This window comes from Rhododendron vialii, chromosome 4a (assembly GCF_030253575.1).
Source record: "Rhododendron vialii isolate Sample 1 chromosome 4a, ASM3025357v1".
NCBI lineage: Eukaryota > Viridiplantae > Streptophyta > Magnoliopsida > Ericales > Ericaceae > Rhododendron > Rhododendron vialii.
The window spans coordinates 28,883,407-28,894,467 of record NC_080560.1 but is presented as its reverse complement, the minus strand read 5'-3'; the positions used below and the strand labels follow the sequence as shown (position 1 = coordinate 28,894,467).

The 11,061-nt window shown below is 37.5% G+C and overlaps 1 protein-coding gene across 1 annotated transcript; it reads left to right on the top strand.

Annotated features, from left to right (window-relative positions):
* The first annotated feature begins 6,641 nt into the window (after positions 1-6,641).
* LOC131324662 (fructose-bisphosphate aldolase 6, cytosolic) lies at positions 6,642-10,579 on the top strand. Its single transcript, XM_058356729.1, has 3 exons — positions 6,642-6,839; positions 8,594-8,821; positions 9,438-10,579. Exons 1-3 carry the CDS (start codon positions 6,812-6,814, stop codon positions 10,256-10,258), a joined length of 1,077 nt encoding a protein of 358 aa, XP_058212712.1. The 5' UTR covers positions 6,642-6,811; the 3' UTR covers positions 10,259-10,579.
* The last annotated feature ends 482 nt before the right edge of the window (positions 10,580-11,061 follow it).

Genomic DNA, 11,061 nt, shown 5'->3' with positions numbered 1-11,061 from the left:
TGGAAAGCCCATTTTAAACTGAAAGGTAAACAAAAAAAACATAAAACAAGGGTCAATAATTGCCTTTGTTCGGACAAAGACAAACAGGGGGGACCAAATGAGATGAGTTTTTCATAATCGAGGGGACCGGTAGTATACAAAAGCCATTAAAATGTCATACCAAAGGCAAAACAACAAAAGTCCCAATTTTTTTTCCGTAACCAAGTCAAAACCCCTAATTTTTTACTACGGTATACATATAATACTACTTCCAAAAACCCTAATAATCCAATAGAGAATTCATAACATATTACTATATCATATACTATGTCAAAATACATCAATATTCTTGCCTTTGTCTTACACACATCTTGGGGCTTTTAAGCACAAAATGTACCTACAAACAAGGGTTTCAGGTTTGCCACGATCTACGGTTCTTTCATTGCCACGATCAAAGCATGCGTCTTCTTCGAGGGTTTCTGTCGATTCACTACGCAGAGAAGATTAAAGTGACGAGTGGGAGAGGAAGAGAGAGAGAATTGGCATGGGTGGAGTGTTTTCTGATCGAGTGAAGTGGGGAATGGGAGAGGAATAATATTTCACCGTATAATATGACAAGGGTATATTCGTCAATTCATCCATTCCGTTAACGGAGTTTGTCATTTTTTTGTTTCAAGTAGTTGAGAGAGTCTCCATGAGCGCTTTTAAAAGTGAGAGAGTATTTATGAGAAAGAGTGATAGTTGAGGAGGTGTTTATGTACTTTCACCTTATTTAAAAATAAAACTAAGTTCAATCAATAACATATACTACGAACAAATAACAAATACTCCTTGAAACCTATCTCTTTTCTTTATTTTTTTTTGTTTTTCCCTTGTTCTAAAATTTTCTTAATTATATTGTGAGAAAAAATGGAGTAAGTTCCAAGAGCCATACGCGCCAATCCATGTATATGACAACAACAAAAAAATTTCACCATTTTTTCCCATCTCCGTGCATACGAACATGCAAGATTATAGTATGCACATATAAGTATGTATATATAAGACGCTCGTACGTAGTACAACATATTTGGCATCATTTGACCATTACAATCAAATATGCACTGAAAGTAGTATTCGTGATTAAGTAAGAGCACGGGTTCTTATATTATAACAGGAAAAGTAGCACGCTTGATGTTGATGCAGTGTTTCCATCGGGAAATTAGTAAATAGATAGACATTTTTTTAATCTTAATTAAAATAAAATTAAGTTGCTATATTTGTGCTAAATGTAACTTTTGTGAAAATATATATCATCAGTTATCATATGTATCATCAGTCCGCTCCGGTATGGCGAACTCCATTCGGTTCCGTTACCGATTTTTCTCTTTTTTATTATTTCTTTGGTGTTCACTGTGTGAAATTTCTCCCTGTTTGTGGGGTTTCTATCACCCATGTGTGAGTGTTTTTGGTTGTTTTTAGCAGTGGTCCAATTGTTTGGAGGGATGGGTTTAGTTGAAGTTGCGTATAGTCTCTTTGGACTAAGTCCACTTCTGTTTGATTTCTTGATTCCTTGTTTAGGGATGAGTTTCCTTTTGATGTTTTATTTCTTATAACTATAACATCGTCTGTTATCGTTTTGGGAAAAAAAAAAACTGGTCAATCTTTAATTCTTGACTCTATTTTCCTACGTGTGTCCAATTACATCACTAGTCACTACTACCATGTCTTTAAGTCAACCCTATCTTGCTGACTAGAATAACATTGAATAACATTATTTTTTTGAGAAAAATAAACATATATAAAATTGGAATAATTGATTGAACACGTTGAAGTTCCATGATTCCATCACTCATCACGCGGTGCCAGCAATGTTATGTGAGGAAAATATACTCACTGCTAGGGGCATATCAATCACACCCCTCTCACATACAGGTGGAGCCCGTTTCAGTGAAACCCATCTGTATGTGAGAGGGATGTGGTTAATGTGCCTCTAGATGACGTGCCTATAACATTTTGAATATACTCTATCCAATTCTGTACGAGTAATTCTTCAGTACTATTAATTAACAGTGCTCTTTAGCCTTTCAAGGGATACTGTTTGTCCCACATTTTACAAGATTTCCTAACTACACCTAAATTGCTTCTCCTTCCCAACCCATAAAAGAGTATAAACTTCCTTGTATACAGAGTTGGTCCTGACTTTTAAGGGCTTAAAGCAAAAGTTATAAATGAGATCTCTTTTGTTGGATTATAATAAGAGATACAAAAATATGAGGGGCCTTTACATTTCAAAATTTTTGGGTGGCTTCAAGTGGCGGTCGCAACACAAGTTTTAGCTCATGACCGACTCTATCTACATATAGAATTAAATGAACACCCCCACTTGCAATTACACAACTTTTGGGCCAAGTGTCCCGATCGATTAACCTTTCAGTCAAATGTATCCTGCGTGCACTTGTTTATTGGCTCAATCAACTCATAACTACCATATGGTATTTTTTTCCTTCTTATTATCTGAACTACTACTATATGTAATATGCATGGTGTTGAATATGATATTCTGTTTAGGCCGGGGAGGGTAACTTTATCAAATTTATGTTATTTGTTTTTGGTAAATAACTTATATTGTTCGTTTCTTTAACATAAAAATAGCTTTCCACCATTACCCTATCATTTTCGGTTGTTGCATTAACCATTCAACAGGAAATATCTATTCCTAATGAGGTTCTCGAGAAATACAACAGTCTAACAAATCTCTCGTACAAAAAGTTAACCTGTTTTTCTTTCTCTGAAAAATTTTAACATATTTTTTTAAATCGGCAAAAGTAACGTTTCATTAATAGGGGAAAGGGGAAACGAATTCCAACCAAAGATTATAGAAAATACAATCTGTTTGAAACAAAGCCCAAACACTCCTGTAGGGATGAAGCCCATATCACTTGTGGTCTAAAAGCATTTATTTGATCCTATAGAGTTAAACCGTTTATACCGTCTATTTTGTAAATAAAAATTCAACTTAATTTTGATATATTTATCAATGTGCGATCAAACTAATTCTTTTACATGGATATACTATGTACTTTGAGGGCTCTACAAATTTTTTTTTTGTCCAGCGATATACATCAACGGAGGTTAGTGGAGGATGTTAGGATTAGCACGCATGGAGGTTAAGAAGCTAACCATAGCCCTGGCCTCCAAAGGGTCTGCCCCCTGTGGAGTTCAAACCCAAGATCTTCTACAAAGGAGAGACAATAACTTACCAATTGCACTGAGCAATGAAAGAGTCAGATTGCTACAATAAATTCACGGTGGGACCTATAATGGGTGCATGATTGAAATCATGGGATTTTCACCTTGGGTGGGAAGAATGTATAATCTAAAAAAAAAAGGGAGCAGATGGTGAAGGTGCATCTCCAACCCATGGTTTCAAATTGAAGATGTAAAATTGTTTTAAAGGTTTACGTGGCATTTTGGCATATCTAATTTGACATCAAACCCTCCATCTCCAACCCTTATATTAAATTCTATTATTTTATACCATTTGAATGTGTGAACTCTAATAATTGTATTTGCAAAATTTAATTACATGCAAATTTGACAGTTATATGCTTGCATTTTATGTAAGACTTTAAAATCCGCATTTAAGCATTGATAATAAATTTATAACAGCTTTAGCAATGGATTGATAACAGAATTTGGAATAGATTGATCACAGATTTAACAAATAAATTGATAACAGATTAGCAAATATAGATTGATAACAAATTTAGCATAAGATTGATAACAGATTTTAGTAAAATGAACATTTATTTAGAGTATTTACAAAAGTTAAATTTTCGGCCCACAAGGCCACAATTAGCACAAGGTTCCGTAAAATGGAAAATGATATTAAAGACGAAATCACCTTGTAGCAGAAATCAAATGGGGGCTCAACATCTAGGAAAACTTAAGGCAGAGAGAATATGCCAAGAGTATATTCCTTTGAATTCTACTCCAGTATGTGAAGTGAAGATAAAGAGATGAAAATATGGAAGAAGGGCAGGTGTAACCAAAGTGAACCACATGGTTTTTTTTTTTTTGGGTCAAGTGTTTGTAAGAAAATAATAAGTGCTCTTCTATGAGGTCACATGTTCCATGTTTTATTCTTACGAAGGTCAACCATTCTAAACCTTAGAGCCACCGAGGATTATACCTGGTCGTTATCTTCAGGGTTCCGAAATTAGTCGCGTAAACTGACCCGAATATTTGATTATTATTAAAAAAAAAGTGCAGCACATGTGTTGTTGGGTGAAGGGCGAGAGGAAGACGCTCCAACAGACTGGTTCCATTCCACAACCTAACCTAACTATCAAAACCTAACCCCTCAGTTTTAGGCGTTGCTATAGCTCTCAAACCCACCCCACCAACCACACATCCTATTCACTTGCCTTTCTTCCCTAAACTCACTCCCACACCCCACAGGTTTTCGTGGTTTCTGGCTCGTAGGTTTCTTTGGTGGGATTATATTTTTGTTTGTTAATTAGTGAATTATCATCCAAGACTTGTGATGTGGGGCCCTTTTTCAACTCTTTTTTGTTTTTGACACTTCCCCCCCCACCCACCAATTCGCCAGCACGTGGTTTTGAGTCTCGTGACTCCCCTTAATTTTGTCTTCAATTTCCTTTTCTACCCTTCGTATCAACATTTTCGGCTGGCCTGGAAAGTGGAAACCACCTCAAAAAAAGTCGTATCCTTTTTTCTTTTTTTCCCATATCATCTTAGAAAAGGTCATATTCAAGGAAAAACTATCGATTTTGCTACTTTGCAGTTCTAATTAAAGGGCACAAAAAAGAAAAAAAGATACAGATTAGAAAATAGAATGAATATATTTCTAACTATGTACTTGGGATTTAAAGGAGAAGAAAATACATATTCTGGGAATAAAATGCATATTCTATTCTTTTGTTACCAATGCACAAAAGACTAAAATTCATTCCTGAGAACATCTATTATTTTGTTCACCAATACATAATTTATTTCTATGTTTTCTTATTATCTGTGAACTAAAAATTGAAATATACTAAGAGGTGCTCTGCAGAGAAAAATCCTATGACACTACAAAAAGCTGGCCCTATGTCATAATTGAAGTACGGTTGCTCGCGCTCCGGTTTGGTTTGGATTTCTAGGAATCCGAGGACCAAACCGCTAGTCACGGTTTTTACAAAATGAAATCCGTGTCCGGACCAAAAGTCTTACGATCCGGTTCCAATCCAATCCGTGACTCGCGGATCGGTTATGGTTTTGTCCACGGATTTTAGCAAAAATAAAGCTCAAGCAAATATCCCACACAAAAATGAAAGAAGGTTATACTCAGAATTAAGTTTAATACCACTGGAAAGTATTTATTACATAAACTACCAAAGACCTGCTTCATAAATCAGATTCAAAAGAATATAAAAACTAGTAGAATGTATCATTATAGTACATAACATAAAACCAAAAAAAAAACATCAAAGGGAGACAACTATAACACCAAAGAGGTGAAATTGTATCTTCCATCCAAATGCAATGCACAGCAAACGACAATAGGTTAACATTAAAATACTAAAATTGGTGGAAAAAAGTTTTAACATTCCTCACTATTAATTATATAAATACACATATATATTTGTGTATATATATATATATTATTTATATAAAATAAATATCTCACGGTCCGGTTCGGTTAATCCACGGTTTCGTAATGAAAATTCGTGAACCGAACCGCGAGTCACGATTTTCTAATTTTTCAATCCGTGTCCGGACCATTAATACACGGACAAAATCCAAAAGGTACGGATCGGTTCGGTCCGGACCGGTTTCACGGTTCACCGGATTTTTTGAGTGGCCCTAAATTGAAGCATTTAAGTTCACAATTTTGTGTTGAAAAATTTAGAGCATGTTCGTTTTAGGATTTTGAATTTTGGGTAATGAGTAGAGAGAAATAGATAAAGAAATGAGAAAAATAATTGAGAAAATTTATTAGAGACTGTGCGCAGAGCGAAGATCCAAAGTTCAAAATTCCAAAACGAACATGATTAGTGTTTAGGATGTTTTAGCGCATGCGCAACGAAAAAGACGGATAAATTGCGTCACTGGTACATGTTTTAATACATTTTAAATTATCTCAACAATTTGATTTCCATCAATTTAAATGGTGTACTTTAATTCATTTCCTATTTAATGTGGGCTCTCCTTCATCTTTTATCTTTGTAATTTGTTTTCATCAATATTATTTGCATCAGTAATTTTAGTTCACCTATTGTGCAGAATGCAAATTCATGAAATCTAAAATTGATATATGAGCCAATAGTAATAATGTACTTAATTAACCTTAAAGGCCATTTACACAATTGACCAAAAACACCATAAGAAAATGTCGCTATATTTGGTTTACATTTTAGAAAGTTATTTTTAAGAGTTGGAGTGGTAATGAGTAAAAAAAAATAGTAAAAAATTTATTAAAAATTATGTCAAGAGTTAAAAGTAACTCTGAAAATGTTAAAACAAACGGAATGTGTATCTTGTGAAAACTATAAATTTGTTCGCCAACAAAAGTGGGCCGACGCCAATCGAAAACAAGCGAGGGTAGAAAGGTAAATGACAAAAAACCGCTTCCCGAAAAAGTTTTAACTTGGGGAAAAAGCCAAAGAGAGAATTGCGATAATCTCGATGTCTCTCTCTTACACTTACCTTTAATTGGCTCTCTCTCTCTCTCTCTCTCTCTCTCTCTCTCCCCTTTAAATAAACCCTAACCTATTCCTTCTCCCATCTCTCTCTCTCTGAAAAGGTCATCTTTCTTCTCCCTCACTCCCTTCTCGTTTCCAACGCCATGTCTTGCTTCACGGGAAAGTATACCGGTAAAATCTCCGTCTAGCCATTTCTTATTAGTGGCGTAGATCTTGCGTGTCTAATTTGGTAGATCTCGTATAATTACGAAATTTTCTCAGATCTAGAATTTTTAGTTCGTTTCACGTTTGTGTAGTCCGTGAGGTTGAGGTTTGATAGATTTCGATTTCAGTTTCGATTATTCGGTTTGTTTCTTGTTTTTGTGTTCTCGTGGTAGGCTTGATTTCGTTGGGATCGGTTAGATCTGTTTGCGGTCAAATGATTGTTGCTCTGATCTGTCAAGGGAAAACTTGTTCTGTTAAATAGTTGTAGATTGATATCTGACCATCAGATCGCTTTACTTCCTCTTCTTGTATGTGTATTTTGATACCTTTTTTTAACTGTTACATGAAGAAATTCTATTGAATTCGTACTTTGGAAACTCGGTTTGAGCGGTCTGTTTTGGAAATTCTGAATCAAATATCTGACAGATGGATCTAGAATTGAGGAAATCACTTACATGTTACAGGAATTACACTATTCGAATGTCATAGATGATTGATGAAGTTTTTGACTCTGTTCTTAAAATCAGTGAAGGCGGCCGACTAGTCAGTACCTAGGCCCTAGGTAGGGGCCTAGATAAAAATCGGCCTTAGGCAGGGGTCCAACGCGTAGATAAAAATCGGCCTTAGCGCCGACTAGTCGCCTGGGGAGCTAGTTGGCCGACTAATTGGGTTCTAGGCGCTCCTCTTCCGACCGACTAGAACCTAGTGACTTTTAGAGCACTGGCTTACGATTGTTGTTTTCTTAACTTGCTTAAGGTTAAATTGTTCAGATTTAATTACAATCACTTGCAGAAAATGCCTTAAATTTTGGTTTTGAAATTCCTCTGGGCAAATGTTATGTTATTTTTCTTGTTAGTGCAATCACATGAAAATTGTGGGGAATTAGTTCCTTAAGTAGGAATCCATGCTGCTGTTTATTAGATCAGTTATCATTCGCATCAGTCTTCAGACCTGTGGATATTTCGTCGCCAGGTGTAGGTTTTTGTGTGTCAATTTTTGAACAATCTGAGGTTGCTTGTTTGAAGATCATACTGAAGTTTATATTCATCTTCAATTTAATGTTTTGTTGTTCGACATTCAATCAACTTTGTTCCTTTATTTGTCATTTATTTTCATATTGTTGCTGATCCTAAGAGTAATTAAGTTGTTTGTGTTAGGTTGTGTCATTGTTCTTTCCTTTGCATTATCCAAGGAAAACTTATTATGTTTTTCTTTGCTGCTGTTTTGGCTGTATTTTTCATATTGTTTTACCGTGCTATTAATATTGATGCATCATTAGTCTCTGTGAGGCCTGCTTTAAAAGCGCAACGGTGTCTTGTTGACAAGTTCATTGATGACGGTGTTTATTTTGTCTACTTTACTTTGCATATGAATGTGAATCCAAAATTTGTGAGGAGTTGACTGATTAAAGTGGAGACCACTTGTTTTCCATTTTGCTGTCAGTTTCCCACTCAAATGAGTTTTATAGGATGGCCTGTAAATGTAAAACAAATGCTTGGGCTCGTTTGAACGTAAATTAATCGTGGAGAAGTCCATTTGAGCACTGTATAATTTACTATGTTGTCATCACTCATCACAGACTTGGGACTCCTGTATATTTTACGATAACTCGATTGTTTTCATTTGGGCTTTTGTAACAGATTTTATATGTTGGTTTTTTGCTGAGCAATAGTTATTTTTGACTCTAGTATAACTAACTTTCAAGTTTCAACATGTTGCAGATGAGCTCATTGCCAATGCTTCCTACATTGGCACCCCTGGAAAGGGTATCCTTGCTGCTGACGAGTCCACCGGAACAATGGGTAAGCGTCTTTCCAGCATTAATGTGGAGAATGTGGAGACAAATAGGCGGGCTTTCCGGGAGCTCCTCTTCACCACTCCTGGTGCTCTTCAATACCTCAGCGGAGTGATTCTTTTCGAGGAAACCCTCTATCAAAAGACTGCAGATGGTATAATAACTGTACTATACTATGCTTGTTTGCTCGCCATTATATATATCTCACCTTGCTAGTTACTTTTACCTGCCAAAGTTTCCTGCTGGGTGTTATATGCTATTTGTTTCTTATTGTATCCTGTAACTTATCTTATCCATTTTTTAGCAAAGATGATTTTCCAACAGAGTTTTCGTAATCATTTTTAAAAATGAGTTGTTTCCCCAAACAAAGCTGCTACTCACACAATGGTTGTGCAAAATACCAAACACAACCAATCTCCATCCGTCCATTGTTATAATAAATGGTCAGGATTCACTCAAACTTTTCCGTGGAAGAGTTTTTTTAAAATCTAGGCTGTCAACACATCTGGAGGGCCGAAATTTGTTACACAACACACACAACGGTTGTGTGAGTATCATTTTTGTTCCCCAAAAAGTTAAAAAAACATGGTTTAAATGTCAGTCACAAGAAGTGCTCTGTAAACTGATTATGGAAAGCAACCAAATAGAGCCTTGACGCTTTTGTCTGTGACTATAGTTTCACCTTGCAAGTTAGTTATTACGTTCGGAACTTCCTCTGCTGGGGATTAGTTTCGACTCATTTATGCTTATGGTGGAATTTAATCATGTAGGTAAGCCCTTTGTTGATTTGCTCAAGGAAAACGGCGTCCTCCCTGGAATCAAGGTTGACAAGGGTGTTGTTGAGCTTGCTGGAACCGATGGCGAGACAACCACTCAGGGGCTCGATGGCCTTCTCCAGCGCTGCCAGAAGTACTATGAAGCTGGTGCTAGGTTTGCAAAGTGGCGTGCTGTGCTCAAGATTGGCCCCAACGAGCCGTCTCAGCTCTCCATCAATGAGAATGCCAACGGTTTGGCCCGGTACGCCATCATCTGCCAGGAGGCTGGTCTGGTTCCCATTGTCGAGCCAGAGATCTTAGTTGACGGGTCTCATGATATTGCAAAGTGTGCTGACGTCACAGAACGCGTTCTTGCTGCCTGTTACAAAGCCTTGAATGATCACCATGTGTTGCTTGAGGGGACCCTCTTGAAGCCCAACATGGTCACCCCAGGGTCCGAGTCCGCCAAGGTTGCACCTGAAGTAGTAGCGGAGTACACTGTTCGTGCCCTGCAGCGGACGATGCCTGCGGCAGTCCCGGCAGTGGTGTTCTTGTCCGGTGGGCAGAGTGAGGAGGAGGCTACCATCAACCTCAACGCGATGAACAAGCTCAAGACCAAGAAGCCGTGGACCCTCACCTTCTCTTTCGGAAGGGCCCTTCAGCAGAGCACCCTCAAAGCCTGGGCTGGAAAGGAGGAGAATCTGAAGAAGGCGCAGGCTGCGTTCCTGACTAGGTGCAAGGCCAACTCTGAGGCAACCCTCGGTACTTACCAGGGTGCTGGTTCCTTGAGCGAGGGAGCCTCTGAGAGCCTTCATGTTAAGGACTACAAGTATTGATTTGAGGTATGCGTTTCTCCCTAGTTTGTGTTTTGCGGTGGAGAGTACGTGGTGGCTGTGTGGTTAGAAAGATTGTCTTTTATCCCCAGGCATAGTTTTAGGGTTTCTTGTTTCCTGATTACTGGCGCGGTCAAAGAAGTGACTGGTAGCGAAATAAAGCTTGAGGAACATCGGCATATGGTGTTTTGTTTTTGAGTTTTTAGACAATTTTAATGTTTACTTTAGACAATTTTAAAGTTGTTCTCCTTTTATTGAACTGGTTCCGTGTACGTTTGAGCTGGGTGTTAATGATGAGTTCAATAATGAGCATATTTCTGCATGGTTTGAGTTTAATTAGTTATAATCTTGTCCACAATTTTAAATCTCCGCATATTTTTGGTGGTCTCCCCATCTGGGAAAATTATTGGGTACTCCTAGGCGCAGTCATGTGGTAAACCAATCTCTTACCTCCGTTTAAAACCTTGGACTAATAGTCTGTGAGTCTTACATAAATATGTGGTGGTGGAGGTTGTCGGGGGCACTATGTGGCGGTACCCCATGACCACTGATTAATAGTTTCGGCTTCTGGGTGGTGGCATGATGAGCTCTCATAAGAGGCAGGTTAGTTCCTAAAAAAAGCTTGCAGATAGATATAGTTAATTAGTCTGTGGATCAATATAAGTCGTCATTGAAGTCCTTCAGAGACCAAACAGAGACGGGCTGAGGGAATTAAAGGGTTTTGTGGTGATGGATCCGTGTAGATCCGGGTAAGATAGAAACAGCTAGGGCAGGAAGTTGTACCTTTTTGTCATGTTTGCTGGCTA

Coding starts and splice junctions, on each gene's coding strand:
- LOC131324662 (XM_058356729.1), top strand. CDS start 6,812: ATGTCTTGCTTCACGGGAAAGTATACCG. Junction 6,840..8,593: donor CTTCACGGGAAAGTATACCG/GTAAAATCTCCG, acceptor AACATGTTGCAG/ATGAGCTCATTGCCAATGCT. Junction 8,822..9,437: donor CTATCAAAAGACTGCAGATG/GTATAATAACTG, acceptor TTAATCATGTAG/GTAAGCCCTTTGTTGATTTG.